The sequence below is a fragment of the Pollachius pollachius genome, assembly GCF_949987615.1.
Source record: "Pollachius pollachius genome assembly, chromosome: 12".
In the NCBI taxonomy this organism is placed as follows: Eukaryota; Metazoa; Chordata; class Actinopteri; order Gadiformes; family Gadidae; genus Pollachius; species Pollachius pollachius.
Window position 1 is genome coordinate 16,058,799 of NC_136945.1, and position 19,003 is coordinate 16,077,801.

The window sequence follows — 19,003 nt, forward strand, 5'->3', positions numbered from 1 at the left end:
CTAGCTTACAAGGACATATCACATATACGTGATGTGTGAGTGTAGAGAGACATCGATTTGGTGTGCGAGCAAAAAATTGTTTGATAAATTTGTGTGGAGGAGATTGCAGTGGGAAAGTTGAAATCACTGTACTACCAGGCGTATTGCGCTAGTATTATTAACACACAAATCCACAAATGAACGGAAGGGAACGGAAGCGGTTAATAACACTTACATCGCTACACACTTTCAGACAATGCGCAAGACTGGCACACAGTAGTCATCAGTTAAAAGCTACCCATCATATTCTCTGGCGAGAATTGCTTTGCGTGTTTATGTATGTCACAAAGAAAGAACTTGAGATGAAAGTCATTACAAACTCAGCTCAGGGTTCTGAAACCCTGAGTCTCATTCTGCCGCACTTTGTTCAGATAATGATGCAGAACTCGCCTCGTGAAATGTCAGTGTTTTCTCCCTGTATGAGGAGCGCGGTGGTTGTGACGGTCGTTTTCTGTTCAGGGTTTGATCCACCGGAGCGCTCCCACCGCTGTTGTTCATCTCGGCAATCCGATGGCTTATTAATGACGTGTCCTTTAATGTAAAGCTAGGTTTTCTGTAATCCCTTTATTTGCTCTGCTCATTACTGTGCTCCTTCCCAACAACTTTGTGATGAGATTTTTTCTTTTCCTTCCGCCACATCATTTTGTGTTCAATCATGTGTTAAAGGTCACTGGATTATATACTGCCATTTAAATCTGAATTATTGGGCATATAGCTGGTTTGATGGGGGGTGCAGGGTTCTAAATCTCTTTCCACTCCTTTGAATTTCAATCTGATTAACGGTACGTGTTGTTAGGTGAAAAGCAAATCTGACGAACAGGGGAAATTATTATGTCCCTAAACGTAGGCATGTTTTTCACCAGAAATACTGTGGGAAATTATGATAAACACAACTTGTTTTCCCAATCAACGGCTCAGAAAATAGATGAAAAATATGATAAAATGCAAGTCTTGATTGAAATTTCAATGACCAGGTATCCGGATAACGCATATAGACCCAGGAACGTGTCAAATGCAAGTGCACAGACACACACACAATCATGCATGCAGAGGCCCACAAAGACATCACACATAAATACACGTAGATACAATCACCGGGAGCTTAATGTGGTCCAAAAAGGTTAGCACATATCCCCTGTGCTCCACTGCAACAGAAAGCCATGGCCTAATGCTTGAAAGCAACACTCTCCAGAGAGACTACTGGTCTACCGTTCTGCTGCTCAGATAAATACACTCCACTGAACTGCTTCTATAGCCCAATTGGTCACAGCACAATAACCCTCCGTCCAAATTCCTTCTACGAGTCGTCCCCAAGCGACCTGCAGCCCTTTGTCATGGGGGACAGAAGGTGATGCCGCCGCCCCTGCTTTGCTCAGTGATGGAGGGGGGGGGGGGGGGGGGGGGGGCGGCTACGTTGCATAGAAACCGGCTCTCCCCCCACGGCTCCCCGTATCACAGCCACTGAACCTTGGGCCCCACGGCCCGTGGAGCTTACACATGAATCTAGGTGTTGAAGTGGGCTAATCGATAGATGGACCACCTGTTTACTCAGAGGCTACACTGAACAATGGAAAAATGACTTTCCCCTCAGGAGATTGCAGTGAGCTCTGTTATAATAATGTATTAGTGTGTCGCCGAGGCAAGATAAATTATACATGGATGCGAAGCGCGCCGCAGTAGGTCTGTGTGTGTGTGTGTGTGTGTGTGTGTGTGTGTGTGTGTGTGTGTGTGTGTGTGTGTGTGTGTGTGTGCGTGTGTGTGTGTGTCGGACGTGTACATGCACATGCTGTCCGCACGTTTCAGAACAATGAAGCACTGGCAGTGGTGTGTGTGCGTGAGAGAGTGTGTTTCTGCAGAGTGTACAGGAAGTTAATTTAGAAGTAGTGTTTAACACTGTAGGTCATTAACTTGCCTTCACCCTCTGACAGACAGACAGCCAGGCAGAGACAGAGACACACGCACATGCACGCGCACACACGCACGCGCGTACACACACACACACAAACACATACACACACACACACACATATTTTCCTATCACGGTGTCCATGTGAAACAGTGCTGTTGTCAGCAGCACTGATTCACGGGGTTCTGTCCGCGGGAACACAACCATTTATAATGTTAATACATGCAGTATATATGGGTATGTATAATGCAAATGTGTGTGTTTTATTATTTATTTATATATATATATATATATATATATATATATATATATATATATATATATATATATACGCAGCGTCGACGGGGGTCAAGATAATTGGCTAATGCAGCTTACTAATGACTAAATGATGATGGATGGAGAATGGCCTTTCTTGCTGAGTTTTCAGGGTGAAAACAAATTGGTTCCATTAATAGGCTGCAGTTAAAGAAACTCCACAGGCAGGCTCCTGTACAGTCGGCTGGGCTGCGTCGCTGGTCTGAGCGCAAGTGTAAGTCGGCACCAGACCAAGAGTGTCAAATGCTCTTGTGCGCAAAAAAAAAAAAGGAAAAGCAAATAATAATCTATACGTTCTGCAGCGAATAAGAAAAGTGGTTCAAGATCACGCGGAGGGCAATTAGGAGAGGAGCTAGCCAGCGTGCCCTTTGGCAACTGACTTGTGTGACCGTGTGTTACGGCGGTAAGGTGACATTCGTCATATTACCCCCCTCCTTCTTGGCAAGGTCAGGACCAGCCATGCAGCAGTTCCCACACACACTTCCATGTTCCCTCACCCTCTTTTCCCTTCTCTCCAAGACACCTGGACGGTCCGAGCGGCGTGTATCTCTGCCGTTCCCGCTCTATAACCCTCCGTGCCCATTGCTGCACTTTTAGTTATTCTCTAGTCTTTATTTTTTTGCTATTTATATATATTTATATAGCAAAAACACTGGTACTGCTAAAGTAGACCCTCCCCACCTCCACACAAAGCTCCTAAAGTAGACCCTGTGTGTAGGAGGTGGTGGGGGGCTACTTTAGTGGTCCCGGGTGGAGGAGGTGCTGGGGGCTACTTTAGTGGTCCCGGGTGGTGGGGGTCTACTTTAGTGGTCCTGGGTGGTGGGGGGCTTCTTTAGTGGTCCTGGGTGGTGGAGGAGGTGCTGGGGTCTACTTTAGTGGTCCTGGGTGGAGGGGGGCTACTTTAGTGGTCCCGGGTGGAGGAGGTGGGTGGGACCACTTTAGCACTCCCCATGGGGATGGGTGGAGGAGGTGGGTGGGACCACTTTAGCACTCCCCATGGGGACGGGTGGAGGAGGTGGGTGGGACCACTTTAGCACTCCCCATGGGGACGGGTGGAGGAGGTGGGTGGGACCACTTCAGGTAGCGTCCTGCTGTTGTAACGTCCCTGGACTGGGACGTTAAAAAACCTCTGCTCCTCTCTCCGGGTGAAGCTTTAAAAAAAAAAAAATGGATTTGGCAAATATTATGGGATATATGATATATGGCCGTGATGAATAAGCCTCTTTTTTAATGCCCTTCAAATAGCTTTTCATCAAATCCTCAGTGGTGTGTCAAAGTGATTGATAATGGGCGAGCCCCCCCCCGCCCAACCTCAGCCTTCTAAGAGGTGTGTGTGTGTGTGTGTGTGTGTGTGTGTGTGTGTGTGTGTGTGTGTGTGTGTGTGTGTGTGTGTGTCCCCTCCACAGATGCAGATCTACCTGTACAACTCTGACGACTTCGACAGCCTTGGCGCCGCCATCAAACAGAGACGCAGCATCGCAGCCATGGCCGTCTTCTTTCAGGTACAGTTTACGTGCATACTGTTTGTATACCTGTTTAAGTGAGTGTGTGCATACTGTGTATAGAGTGTGTGTGCTTATTGTGTGTATACATATTTTGGTGTATTGTATACAGGGCTGGTTTAAAAAAAAAAATAGATTTTTAGATTTAAATCGTACTTCATTTGGATGATCCGATATCGATTCATAAAATCCTGAGCTTGTTCTATCTTATTTAATGTATTTTTATTTATATTTTGAACTGTTCTATGTTATGTACGGGCCTTGTTGTGCCTTTATGGACAGAACAGGGAAGAGAGACAGGAAATGATAAGCATGGTTATTGCTAGCTGGTTGAGCCAGGATCAGCCCTAGAGATCAATCTCTGAATACATTTTTTCAGCCTTTTCATGGGGACCCTTGAAGTTTTAACCCTGAGTTAAAACCCTAAGTTTAAGCTTCTCGCCCTGCCACGGCTTGTATTGCGAGAGTGTATTGTGTGTACTTATTCCAGGTACACTGTGTATTTCTTTCAGATACACTGTGTATATAATGTATCGATTCAGGTACATATTGTTTCTTCATGTACTGATTTCAGAAACATAGTGGATGTACTTATCTCGGATAAAGAGTGCATTATATTTCCGCATTTTAGGTAAAAAGTGTATTACATATACGCATTTCAGTGTGTGTACATACACAACCTCATGTGACGTGTCTGAAAGCTTTCTGTGGATAATAGCACTCACTAGTTCTGTGAGTCATTCTGCTCACATCCGTGTGTGTGTGTGTGTGTGTGTGTGTGTGTGTTTTATATGGCTCATGTCCGCGCTTCTCCTCCTTTAATGTTCTTTTATTCTTTCGGAGAGAGAAAAGACGTGCTCATGCTTCAAGGTGAGAAAGCAGTAAAAGTAGCCGCGGCGAGTGGGTACATTGGATACCGGGTCCGCAAGGAGCTCTAAATGTAGAGGAGAATCCAGATCCCCCTTCTTCTTCTGCAGATTTTTTCCTCTCGCCTGCGTCCCCCACAGAGTTCCTCGGCTGTTCAGGAAGTTGTTTAAACTTTCATACCGAAACGGTTGCACGATTGTAGTTTTGGGGGCAGACGGGGGGGATGAGATGAATCTTCCCCTTTTTAAGTGGCCTGCTTCACAGGGTAACCTTTTAAAAACACCCCCGCCGCCCTAATTGGTTAACGGTTACGCGAATGTGTGGGTGTGTGTGTTTTCGGACAGCTATTAAAAGAAACGCATTAAAAAGGAATTCGAGCTTGCTCGGATATACTAATATCATAATCCAACAAAAAAAAAGCCCCTTAATGATCCTGAAAGGTATTCATTTTTCTACATGCACCTGTGAACTCGCCGCACGCAGAAAACTGAACAATATTACTCGGAGAGATGTTCATAAGCACAACCGAGGCTCTTTACCGTGGCTCATTTTTCACTCGGTTCTATTTTCTGTTTAATCTAGCGATAAGAAGAGTAGAGTATATCACTCAGGGGTCACCGGGAACCCGGAGCGGGGACGCAGGTGTTAGCGTCGGGGTGTAGCCGCCGCAGACAGTGAGGAACCGCAGGCGGGCGGGGAACCTAAACGCCGCCCCTGGCGTCTGACGTCTCTATCGGTTACCGCAATTAGCACCGCTGCGCGCAATCCGCTGAGTCGCAGATTGCGATGTTAGCTTTTATATTTGGGTTTGTATTTTATCTTGAATTCTTTTACCGAAACGCACACATGCATGCACACACACGAACGCACACGTACATACAAGTGTGCGCGCGCGCACACACACACACACACACACACACACACACACACACACACACACACACACACACACACACACACACACACACACACACACACACACACTGGCACAGATTCACCATATCCAATCAATAAGGCGAGGTTACTTCCCCTAATCCCCAGGGTCTCTTAATGGCCTCTGAGGTGCTCATATTATCCACATTCAGCATTCAGTTGAACACAATTATTCTCTTTCGACTGACCTGAATTAATGTGGAGAAGGGAGAGGGCCGGTCCCCGCGTCCCATCCCCGTTTTGCCCAACCGCGTCTCTTAAGTAGGACATTGGGGGCTATTGTGGAGAGAGTGTGTAGCTAAACAGCTAGATAATGTTAGCGTTGTCTCAAGAATTACAAATAAGGGAGTAGGTGACATCGCCTTAGAAGGAGCCACATCTCTTTCTCTATATATATGTTGAATATATATATATGTGTGTGTGTGTGTGTGTGTGTGTGTGTGTGTGTGCATGTGTCTGTGCCTGTGTCTGTCTTTGTACAGTCAGATAGACAGACAGACAGACAGACAGACAGACAGACAGATCTCCATCTAATGGGATAAGCACAGAGGATCTCACCAGCTGGGCATTCTCCCCCCGCATTGTGATTCATACCGTACTTTGTCGGCACGCCTCATAAAACAGCAGCAGCGCGTTAAGCGGAATCTGAAGCGCCGCGTTCCGCCACGGCTCCAAATGACATGTGTGCGCCTTTTCCCGCGGCGCAGGTGAGTGTCTGCCGGCACTTTGAAGGAAGGGGGAGACGGCCTGGGCTTCCTCTGCTGTTTACCGAACCTTTGTTATTCCTTCTTCCCCCTTCTCTCTCTCTCTCACTCTCTCTCTCTCTCTCTCTCTCTCTCTCTCTCTCTCTCTCTCTCTCTCTCTCTCTCTCTCTCTCTCTCTCTCTCTCTCTCTCTCTCTCTCTCTCACAGCTGGGCCACAAAGACAACCCCGCGGTGGAGCCCATCATCCAGGGTCTGAAGGGGGTGGTGCATCACGGTGGGTGGTCCGCTCATCTCCCCCCCCCCCCCCCCCTCTATCTCTCTCCCTGCTCACTGAGTGAACGGCACGGCCCACGGCTGTACCCGAGTACTTTTCAAACCAAACGGCCATCTCTTTTGTCTTGTTACGTTGACATTGATCGATCTCCAGTCTGGGCGATCGATCGGTAGCGCCGGTGTAATTCGGGGGCCGCATGCCATTTACATTCATTCACCTCTGCTCGCTAATTCACCTCCCCTTTTGTAGCATCCGAACCTCCGTGCACGATTTATATTCCTAGGCCCCTAAATGAGCCGGCCAAACGTACGCACGCTGCCCGCATCAAAAGAAAGCGGGGCCAGTCCGACTTCCACGTCTCTCTGCTCGCCGTCGGAAACAAAATAGCCCCCAGCCGAAGCATTTCACCCAAGCCTCAATTAGTCACCACCGCACATCCCGGATCCACCCCAGTGGGAAGCGTAGAGTAGACCCACCTTGGCGCCGTGTTTTTAACTATTCATGCGGACCGCCGGCGCCGCGGGCAGCTGTGTCCGACATGGCGCCCGCGAAAATGGGTTGAAGAACGCGATGGTCCCCGCTGTCGCCGTCGAAAACGACTGCCTCTCTTCCATCTCCCCAACAGACCACACCGAAGCGAGATATGCACCCCATCACATCCCTGTAATCCCCACCTATCTATCCATCTATCTAGAGACAGGGGCGGCGATTCTCTTCACTGTCCACCTGGACAATCCGCTACGGACATAGTTGTATTTTTTAACGGTTTCCACCTAAACCCTGAAGATGGCATTTTTCGTTGGGGGAGATAAGGCAGGGAGAAAGAGCCCCACGGGTTTCAGACTGCAAACCCTGACCCCGGTTTATGCTTTTGTGCACCGATTCCAATGTTGGCGTCCCCCTGTATCCTCAAATCCCCCCCTGATGTTCTCATGTCTTCTGATTAAATGATAGATATGGGCGTGGAGCAATTGGGGGAGGATGGAGAGAGAGAGAGAGAGAGAGAGAGAGAGAGGGGCGGGGGGCTTCATGGTAAAGGAGCCTTCGTACTCACTGGCTTCTCCCTTTAGTCCTCGCCCCCTCCTCCCTGACTGTGTGTGTGTGTGTGTGTGTGTGTGTGTGCGAGAGGTTTTCAACTAGCTCGTTAGCCACAGCCACCCGTCCGTCAGCGCGTCTGGGCCGGAGCGTCGGGGCTGGCCCACGGGGCCGAGGTCAGGGTGGCGGAGAGGCAGCGCTGAATACTGAGAGTCACAACGTGGCTCATCTAAATGAGCCGCCCAGAAGCTGGAGTTCTGTCAGGCAGGCGAGCCGGCGCGACGTCTCCGGGCATTCGCTTGAAGAACAATGGCTCACGTGTCAACCTTTTTTTTCGTGTTTTATCACGGGCTGTCTGTGTCTCGTCCTCATTCATCTCCGTGTGCCAATCCGTCTGATGTGACCACTACATCTGCTTTGGACCCAAACGGAGCGACGTTCGCGATTCAGTCGATTTCATGGGGTTCGGTCGGCGCCTTGATGCACTCCTATTTTACCATCCTAACAAATAACGATCAATTATTTCTTAATATTCGAGGCCGACCAATTCGCCTTTTCCCAGTCCCTCCCAGGTGTGTTGCGTTCTTTCGCGGGACACCGTTTTAGTTTTTACGACGAGTGTGTCCCGCCGCAACCCGCATTCCACAAGAGGTAAAGGGGATCGATCTCCCCGTCAGCGGCCCTACCCCCCGTGGGACGTGATCTGAACCCAGGGAACACAGAACCCCTTGTTGTGTGGAGCCCCACGGCTGCCCAGAGACCCAGAGACCCAGGGCCCTAGTCATCTGAGATGCGTCTCGCTAGGGGGGGGGGAAGCCAGTGCCGGGATAAGCTGTCAGAGCCAGCCATTTTATCTGATCCTCCCAACCCTCTCCTCACCTTAAGTACCGGGATCTGGTCAAGCGCCAGACATGGGGAGTGGGGGGGGGTGTTTTCATTTTTTTTCTCTTTTTTTACGTGGCCAGCATCGTTCTAGCGGTGACGGTTTTAGGACGAACCTTAAATTCTCCCCGGTTAAGTGAAATGAAATGATCTCGTTAATGCAGGTGTAAAATGTAACTCGCCGTAGTGTAGCGTTGACGGATGCTTTAATCAATGTGCGTTCAGGCAGGTCGAGAGAGAGAGAGAGAGAGAGGGAGAGGGGCTTTCGTGAGGTTTATGCTTGTAATTGTGTTCACGTTCTCCTCCATTCTTCTTCTTCGTCCCCCTCCCTCTCTTTCCTCTTGCAGAGAAGGAGACTGTCCTCCGCTCGTTCATCCTGCGGGATCTGCTCCCGTCCTCACTGGACAGCTACTACCGCTACAAGGGTTCCCTCACCACCCCGCCCTGCAGCAAAGTGGTGGAGTGGATCCTCTTCTCCAGGCCCGTATATCTCTCCCACTTACAGGTGCGTTTGGTACACACACAGGCACACACACACATACTGAAGAGTTTCGCAGGAGAAGAGCGACATTCCCCCTTCACACACAATCGGACACCGTTTGCGGTGGGCTGAGGGATGACTTGCTGCCCCGTAGTCTCTTGAGCGTAAGCAGTTTCTCCCCGTCATCTACCGCTCTCCTGCTCTCCCGCCCCCCGCGTCTCCCCTCCCCCCCTCCTCACGTCCTGAAGTCTGAAGTCCTCTCAGCACGCGCTCCTCGCCCCCCTTAAGTGCCTCAGACGCGGTGTGATTAGGTAGGAAGGTAAGGCTAATTACCGCCATTTGAATGATAATTGGTATTAGCTCTGAAGACAGGCTTCATGCTTTTCTTCTTCTTTTTTTTCGTTCCACGGAAGCACTTAAGACTTTACTAGCTCGTTTGCTCATCTCACCCCATAGTCATATTATGCATTTTATTCCACAAAGCAGTGGCACAAAAAAAAGGAAATGCCGTTCACAAATTGTTATTTTTACAACTTGTTAAAAAAAAGAAATTGCATTCAAATCAAATCACTTTCATTTTCTCTCTCTCAAGCTGTTCTCGTGATTGTGTCGTGGAACACACGTGGGTGGGCCGCACATTCTAAGTGATGAAAACGAACCGGGGGGGGGTCTTATTTGACGGTATGCACTCGGGTGCGAACGCTATTTGCAATCCTCCCGGATCAACTGGCCTCCGCTCCTCGCTGTTTGACTCTTCCTGATGTCCTGGTTACCTGGAAGTAAGGCAGGTTGGCGTGACGCCACCACCCCGAGTGAAATCTTCTCTCCTCCACCTTGCCGTTGGAACGCACAAACCGTTGTGCTGAGAAAAACACGATTGTGTTCGCCTAATGAACCATCATTTGAATCCTCTTGGCTGATTTTACCATCATCATGATGCGGTCAGAAGTTGACTAGTTATTTCGCCCCCCCCCCCCCTCCCTTTGTTCCTTGTAATTCGTAACTCGTAACTCTGCCAAGTGGTAGATTGCCTATATAAAGGTATGCCTCACTTTGGCCCACTTTCGCTTATTGAGTTCTTTGTTCTGCCAACTGAAATATTGGCTCCATGCATGTCATGCATTTCCCCTTTAATTACAGTCTTCTTAATAACATGGAGGGGTGCAGGCGGTTAGGCTCACTCAGTGTGTTGGTGCACTGGAAGAGGAGCACACTTGCTAGGATACCGCTCTGTCCTTTTTTATTACAAGTGATGCTTGCTTTTTTTTTACGTCTTTCAACTCCCTAACTATCGGGAGTGGATCTGATTGCTGCTTCCAAGGCAGAAGCGAGGAGTTCTTCTGCCGCCGCAGCTGGCGTAATAAATATTACAACGAAAAAAAAGTCAGCCCAGGGCACGAGGAAATCAAACGGAAACATTCCACACTCCGCTGCGGCAGTTGACCAATAAACAGTTTAAAAGCGATCGCTGTCCTTCCACCAACGCGGGCAGACGGCGTTCTGGGTGTCGGACGTTGACCAGGAATGGTGGCTCCATTTTAAAAAGAAGAATTGCACATCTTTTCTAGAATTCATCGATCGCAGCTCTGATCCAAATGAGGCCAGCGCCGTAAAAGTAAGAATGTATGCGTCGTGCTTTCAGAAGGATGAGCGGCAAGGTCCACACTGATCCGTTACTCACATCTCCCCCCCCCCCCCCCCCCCCCCAACTTCCACCCCGTCCCTTGAGTATTGGTCCCTGACGCCATGTTCAAAGGCTCGATGGAATTTTACCGTCTTGGTGGAGGACAAATCTTTTGGTCGGAATTGATTTCCGCTTAAAAAAAATAAAAGATCTATCGACCGTCGGGGCGACTGGCGGTAGCAACGCGTACAGATGGTGTTTTTATGAACCCGTAATTCATTTCTGCAAGCACCCGTAGGAGCCATTGATTGTGGACCGTCTGTAATGTGCGGTCATTACTTGGGGTTTCAGGGGATCATTTAAACCAATCAATGGTCACAAATTTGCTCCATTGAAAAGTCTGGCCCCCGCCGCTAGCAGATAGGGCCGTTCTGGTGGCCTGGCCAGCGGACTTCTGGGGAGGCCTTTGTGCCCGGGCCTGCTAGCTAACCCCTGCTAGCGTTGTCTGTCACAGCATGGGCCGCCGTAATGGCACCAACCAGCACTCACACACAGTCGCACACACAAACACATACACACTCACTCACATGCACCCACGAACCCTCACTCACATGCCCACTCGCACCCATATACACATACTCACAATCACACACTCACTTGCACATGCACACACACACACACACACACACACACACACACACACACACACACACACACACACACACACACACACACACACACACAAAAGCACCCACATCACGCAATAATGCAATCTCCCAGAGCAACTAGCCCATTCTACACACCGTGACCGTGGTGTGTTTTCTGTGTGTGTGTGTGTGTGTGCGTGTGTGTGTGTGTGTGTGTGTGTGTGTGTGTGTGTGCGTGGGCGGTTCCATAGCTGGAGGCCTTCTACTCCATCTTCACCACGGAGCAACAGGACCACGTCAAGTCGGTGGAGTACCTGAGGAACAACTTCCGGCCGCTGCAGGAGCTTGGCGACCGCGTGGTCTACAAGTCGGCCGTGGAGGACGCGTGGAAGTCGGACGTCACCGCCGGCCTGGGGGCGGGGCCCCACGGCACCGAGGCCTCTAGAGGTGAGCGCACGCCATCCGTCGCCGCAGGGGTGGTGGGGGAGGGGGGTGGCAGGTGGAGACGCAGAGATGTTCCCGCTCCACGTCCGACCAAACCCTAACGGGGGGGTGTTTTTCCCCGATCGTCCGCGTGGTAAGATGTATTTTGGTCCCGACAGAGGGCTACGGGAACCATGCAGGGTTATTTTTTCCCTGCGCTGGGAGATAGTGTTGTGTGCGTCTTCTGTGGAGAATTGATTAGAAATGCTTGTGATGAAGTTGGAGGACGGCAAAACGCTACATCAGCAATCATCATTAATATGCGGCACAGCCGGAATAGTCCCATACCAATGGGGCTGTGGAATTGCTTTTGTTGTATTCTGGCAGTAGGCAGAGTATTAATTCAGCCTTTTATGCTTCTATTTTTTTTTGTTACTCTTTTGCCCTGTTACGCTGGCTTTTCTCCACACTCTTCCTCTGTTGTTTTTAGTTTTTGTCTGTTTTTGGTTAAGGATGTGCCTGTTGAGAAATTAACAGTCTTATTTCAAAGAGTGGGGAATCTATGTGAAGTTGATTTTAGTTTCCCAATGCCGTGATGAATGCCTTCTGCTTGATGTTCAGGCTTCTCCCCGAGAGTGGTCGTTATCTTTGTATATTTTCCCAGTTTTGCAATCGGTAAAGTCTTGCTCAGTGTCATGTCTAAAGCATAGACTTATATCGGCTGCTAACATATATGACGCTGGATGGAGATTAAGAATCCTACATACCAGTCCATTCGTTTTTATACTCCTTTTGGTGTTCTGGTCCCTGATGGTTACAGAAACTGAATATTCATTGGGTCTTCAAGGAGTGCGAAGCAGTGCTAATGCTGGCCTGGATTCAGAACGTAATCCCGGCCACAGTTTACGTGGACAAAATGGTTCTCATTAATTAAAATTATTTTTGATCTATATTTATTTTACCGTGCAGTTATCAAAACTAAACGACTCTCTCTCGCCTCATTAATTCTTCCTTCAAAAAAGCATCGATAACACAATATTTTGCATAATATTTTTAGTTTAGCACTCCTGAATCAGAATTACCCACACATGAAGCAATCAATTTCGTTTTGCCATAGCACATCTTATTACAAATCTTCTACAGCCATCTCATAACCTCAGTACAAACAACTGACACCGTACACCACCCAAAAATGATTTGCATACAAATTCGATAAAACATATAGGTGTTCACTTGGCACTGCAGCCGTTCATTTGTCACGGTTGGACACCGGGGAAGGGGAGATGGAGGGGAGATGGGGGGGTCAGCAGAGTCAATGTTGTTGCTCCGGCCGTCTCTGAAGGGCTCCGGAGTGAACGGGGGACACGGGAGACTCCGGTGGATCAAACCGCCGGGGGAACGCCTGTCCTACGGCTTATCAGCGGCCGCCCGCCGGCTGCAGCATCAGAAGCTGATTTCTATTATCTATTCCGTTGTCCTCGCAGTGGGATATATTCTTTTTTTTTTTCTTTCTATTTTTCTATTTTCCCTCGGCTCCCTTAGAAACACTCCCGGTGGAAGCGGGGGACTGTTAAATATGCAAACTTGATTTTGATTTACGACTTAATATTGCAGTATAGGCACATCAACGCCCACCGTGTCATAAATAAGGTAATAACTAGGTGTTTGATAAATCATCAATGCGCAGCGGCCGCGGCACGGGAGTAAATAACATTCGGCGCCACCGGATGTTGCAGCGAGACGGAACGGCTTTAATTAAAATAAAGCCCCTCAGAGGCGCCCAAACAGCTCCCACCCATCCCCCCCTCACCGCTGCCGCCGGAATCAATAGCGGCCTAAACGCACACACACCGCCACGTCTCGGTGAGACGGCCCAGCAAACCATGAGTTGGTTAAATAACGATAATAATGGCGCTGCTAATAATAAGCAATAAAAAGATATGATGTAGACGATGAGGAAAAAGGAAAAGCCACGCACACACGTCGTCACTTGGCTCTCTGACTCCCGGCTGAAAAAGGTTGCGGGTTCGAAACCCCTGACGCACGCGGCCCACCTGCAGGTGTCCTTTGAGGACAAGAGGACTATGCCCCTACCTGCTGGTTGATGAAGCCCTGGCTGAGCATCACGCCAGGGTATGCTAACATGACCCACATAGTTAGTAGCACCGCAACGACACAAAGTCAAGGGGCCCCGGAGGACGACCGTCGTTAGTGGAATTAGCGGCGAGGGTCTGAGGCGGCAGTCGATGCGACGGTGTCGGAGTGACCCAGGGGGCGTGGCATGGCGCCGACGCCATGTGGCCTGCCTGAACGAAGGCGGCGGCAGGCAGGGGGCGGCGGCCGTTGACATCTCAGGATCTGAAAGAGGGGCATCCATCACGCCCCCCCCGCATCCACCTCGCACCTGTCAGACCTTATCAACACTTCATGACATTTATTCACTCTTCCTTTCTTGCGTGTGTGTGTGTGTGTGTGTGTGCGCGTCTCTCTCTCTTACTCCCCCCTCGCCACCCCCCTGCCTGCCTCAACCCTCGCACATCATTTTCATGATTGCCGTGATTGCGTGTGCGAGAGTGTGAACGCTACGCGGAGCAGTGCAGAGAGGGCGCCGGCCACAATTTCAATATTGTCTCTGGCGGTCCCACCTTCCCCTTCCCCCCCCCCCCCCCCCCCCCCCCCCCCCCCCCGGCGTGGGGAGCGGGGGAAGACATGTGGTTAGAGAGCCCAGCATGTTTTCATTTGCGTGTGTTTGTCCGTGCTCCAGCCTGCACTGCCACCTGGAGGCTCGTGTGTCCTTGTTTAAACCGAACCTCCGAGCTATCCACTGGCCAGCTCTTCCTCTGCTGCTTTATGGAGAAATGTACTGTTTGGAGACGCTCGCTCAAGGGACAGACACGCACGCACACGCACGCACGCACACACACACACACACACTGTCAGTCAGCCAGCCCTCCTGAGCCTCACCTCTGCCAAGCCTTGGGGCAGGGTGTGTTTATTTAGTCATTCTTACTTTATGTCACCGGTTGTTTTTCTAGCCTCTGCCACTGGCCACTTGGATTCTGTCCACGCACGTACATAGACACACACACACTCACACACCCGACACTCATAGGCATGCCCACACAAGCACAGGGACACGCCAGAGTGGCACTCTCAGCCCAGGCCAGGTTTAAAAGTTCACAACGTCCACGTTGGGTGAAATCCCCATGCCATAACCTCCCTCCTTTGGCTCATTTATTTAGCTGTTGTTGTTTCTTATGGTTGTGCTAACCAGCCCCCCCCCCTCCCCCCCCCCCCCCTTGCTCCTTCCTCTCCTCCCTGTCCTTCTTCTTCTTCTTCTTCTTCTTCTTCTTCTTCTTCTTCTTCTTCTTCTTCTTCTTCTTCTTCTTCTTCTTCTTCTTCTTCTTGGCTCTACTCCCCCTCCAGTGTGCAGCACTGCTCCCCTGAGGATAAAGATCCAGCCTCTGAACCAGTCGGCTCTGACACTGAGCTGGGAGCGTCCGGCCGCCCTCTACCACCCGCCCATCACCAGCTACATGGTGTCCTACAGCTGGGAGAGGAGCGACATGGCCAACGAGAACACCTTCACCAAGGCCGCCGACCAGACCATGGTGAGGGACGGCCTCTACACGCCTCACCGTGGATAGGGTTTGGTGTGTTTGGTTCAGGGTGAGACTGAAATGGAGAGGAGGGGTGAAAGTGAGGGGGAGGAATGATGTAGGGCTGGCAAAGGCAGCGGTTGAATGTTGTTGTTTATCGTCGATAAAGGGTAGGGTAGCATCTGAATGAATTACGAGGGGAAGATTTTCACTTAAATTGTCAAACAGTTGACGAGAAAAAGGACTAGCTTGAGTCCGAAACCGGACTTTACATTTATATATACTATAATTGAATGACCCTCAGCTACACTTGACAGAATGTCGTTTGAAACAAATAAGCATTTTGTCTTATTTATCGATGTGGTCTGCAGTCCCAATGATTATCGTGATAACACGTTTTTCCAAACCACCGGGCACTGTAATCACACATAGCATAGGTGCGCAGATAATAATGCATAATGCGTCGCTACAAGGCATACTGGCCCACGTCAGGGTTAGCGCATTAGCGTGCCGCGCAGCCCGGTGTGCCCTTTTGTAAGCGCGAAGGCTACAAACGGCTTTATCGACCCACGCACGCACACAGCCCTCAAGTAGCCGGCGTAGCCATGACAGCGCATCACACGACACACTTTATTCTCAGACAAAAGGGCCGAGTTTACTGTCAAAGTGTTTGCGCGGCAGGGTACAAAGTGTTGTGTCCAGGGACGCTGCTGCTGATTGAGTGGCCACTCGTATCTCCCCGACAGACAGACAGACAGACAGACAGAGAGACAGACAGGGGGGGCGGGGGGGGGGGGAGAGGTTTAAAGATCTCTGATTGTTTGAAGGCTAGCAGACAGGGCCACACGTATCTGAGGACGGCGGGGTCACAGGCGACGCAGCAGCTCGGGAGAGGAGATGAGAGACCGGAGGGAGCGTCTGAACGATTACAAAGCGTGTCTCTCTCTCTCCCTCTCTCTCTGTCTCTCTCCCGAAACCCACCGGCCAGGGCTGTCAGCCTGCCCACCCTGGCTTTGATACATGTGGATAATGCGTGTCCTCTCTTTCAACGGAGAACAGAGCCCGTGACGCTGGCTGGTGGAAGTGTGTCGGTTCATTTTGTTTTCTCGGAAATTCGGGTTCGGCGTTTTGGTTTAAATAAAAAAAAAATTGCCGTTATTCTTGAAATCAAAAATGGGAGCAAACAATAAATTCTTGATATATTTTGGTGTGTACTGGCTACACAATAGCCGCTGCTTCGTCCAGCCTGAGGCAGAGCAGTGCCCACTCACCGCCCAACACTCCTATTTTGTTCACTTCATTTCCATTTCAATTTCCAATGCCTATCTCTCCAGACACGGGTCAATTTAGAGAAGCACTTGCTTTCAGCTACCGGCGAGAAATTAGTTGAGAATCACTCACAGGCAAAAATCCAGCTACCTTTTTGCAAAACCCTTTCTAACTTAAGATATGTCAACTGCCAAGTGCTAAGCTCAAATGGTAGAAACAAAACACAGACGCCGGCTTTCTCTGCAGGAAGGGCTCTCTGTTGTAATGTTGTAAAGCGTGTATTTCTGGTTTTGTTTTGCCCATGCTGCCATACGTATTCCAATGATTGTGCTTTCCGTGACGGTTGTTTGAGAAGATATAAAAAAACATGCGCCTCTTGTTTCTATTAGAAAGCCAACAGAGAGGGGATAAATATTGTCTGTCTTCCCCCCCCCCCCCCCAACAGAAGGCGGTGATATCCAACGTGTCCCCGGACTTCCTGTACCTGTTCAGAGTGCAGGCGGTGTGTCAGCAGGACCTCCGCAGCGACTTCAGCCAGACGCTGCTCTTCAGGGGTGAGCACCTTCACCTCAGGGGGGGATTAAGTAATCAATAATTTATACATTTATACATTAAACCGGGTCCTTTTTCCGAAACTAACATTTCTCCTGCTGCGGTTTCCCTCTCGTTTCTCAGCCAACACCACAAGAATCTTTGAGGGGTCTCGAATCGTGAAAACAGGCATGGTGAGTTAACGAGAAGGGGGCTTGTGTTTGGATGTGAGCCCGTGTGCGTGTGTGAGAAGCTGTGTGTGGGTGTGTGCGTGTGTCTGTGAGACACTGTGTGTGCGTTTGTATGTGAGTGTGAGTCGCTGTGTGTGTGTGTGTGTGTGTGTGTGTGTTTGTGTGTCCGTGCGTGTGAGTCACTTGGTGTGTGTGTGTGTGTGTGACTCTGGTCTCCAGCCCACAGTGTCCCCGGCGTCCTCGGCGGACATGGCCCCCATCAGCTCCGGCTCCTCCACCTGGACCTCCTCCGGGCTGCCCTTCTCCTTTGTTTCCATGGCGACGGGCATGGGGCCGTCGTCAAGCGGCAGCCAGACCACGGTGGCGTCGGTGGTGACCAGCACCCTCCTGGCGGGCCTGGGCTTTGGCGGCGGTGTCATCTCCTCCTTGCCTGGCTCCCTCTGGCCCACCCAGGCCCCCTCCCACCACACCAGTCCCCCGCCCGCTCGGCCCACCACCCACCCCGCGGCCCCCCAGGGCCCCGACGCCGAGGGGCCCCCGGAGGAGAGCCTGGCCCCGCGGGAGGGGAAGGCGGAGAAGAAGGCGAAGCAGGAGGAGGAGAAGGGGGAAGGGGAGGAGGATGACGCCGGAGACGACAAGAAGAAGAAGGGGAAGAAGGCCACCGATGACGTCACGGACGAGGGGCTGGCCGTCGCCGTGACGACCTCGGCCACCTCCACACCCACCACCGTCACCGTCGCCAACAGCACAGAGTACGGGAGGCCTTCCACCCGGGGGCCGGGGCCCGGGTTGACCCACAACCCCGAGGAGGAGGATAAGGAGTCGGGGGAGACGGACAAGGACCTGGGGGTGACCCCGACCCAAGGGCCCGGCAGCGACGTCACGGTGATGCAGAACCCCACCCTGTCCACCAAAGGCCCCTGGGACAACAAGAGCCAGTGGCCCATCTCCATCCCCAGTGAGTCCCCAACCCTACCGTGCCCGCCCAGCATTGTACAGCTACACCCCGCAGAACAGAACCCGTCCACGGGACGTTGTAGTTTTACCTCTCGTAAAATCCGACCTATTCAACCCGAAACCCAATTTTCAGACGATTCCTTCTTCTCCTTCCGACGTGACATTCTCCGCAATGATTTTGTGTGTGTAGCGCTTCTCTGGAATCAAACCTGCACACACACAGACACACACACACACGCACATGCACCTGCGATCGCACACACACACACACACACACACACACACACACACTCTAACGCAAAGCTGACGTCCTCATGCTTGAGTGTCACTACAAACCTGAGCCCTGCAGGCATAGGCAAGTTTGCCAACAGGCTTTTGTTTTAAAGGCGAAATGAAAGCAGTGGGAAGAGTTAGCTTCAGGGTGGGGGAAATGCCACCAGGGCATTTATCTTATGAAGTGCAAACTGTTTGCCATTTGTTATTTACCACAATTTAAATGCCTTTAACCGTCGAAATAATGAGATTCAGTTGCAGCACCCAAAGGTAAACCAAGACAATTATTTTGTGATTATCAAAGAAGATTCCGCACACCGCTACGTTGGAACGGTGCGAGGAAACGACTTGAATCACGCGCATACATCATTTATGCATGCAAGTTGCTGTAAAGCACTGCATATTTAAAGACCACCTCTGTGTATGGAAAGTTTACAAAGTATGCAAAGTGATTCCATTATAACAATCATTATAAAGTCAATCATTCTATTGTTTTACTTATTAATGTTATTCAACACAACGAGTCCAACAATTCCAAACTCCAAGTGACA

General features: G+C 50.4%; 1 protein-coding gene across 1 annotated transcript in view; it reads left to right on the forward strand.

Moving 5' to 3' along the window:
• Positions 1-19,003, forward strand: part of LOC307083803 (receptor-type tyrosine-protein phosphatase gamma-like) — a 93,303-nt gene that overhangs the window by 51,597 nt on the left and 22,703 nt on the right. The window contains exons 5-12 of the mRNA XM_079747791.1: positions 3,667-3,762; positions 6,474-6,540; positions 8,805-8,962; positions 11,461-11,656; positions 15,059-15,243; positions 16,946-17,054; positions 17,176-17,225; positions 17,442-18,180. Coding sequence (XP_079603917.1) covers positions 3,667-3,762; positions 6,474-6,540; positions 8,805-8,962; positions 11,461-11,656; positions 15,059-15,243; positions 16,946-17,054; positions 17,176-17,225; positions 17,442-18,180 — 1,600 coding nt within the window. The remainder of the gene's footprint in view (positions 1-3,666; positions 3,763-6,473; positions 6,541-8,804; positions 8,963-11,460; positions 11,657-15,058; positions 15,244-16,945; positions 17,055-17,175; positions 17,226-17,441; positions 18,181-19,003) is intronic.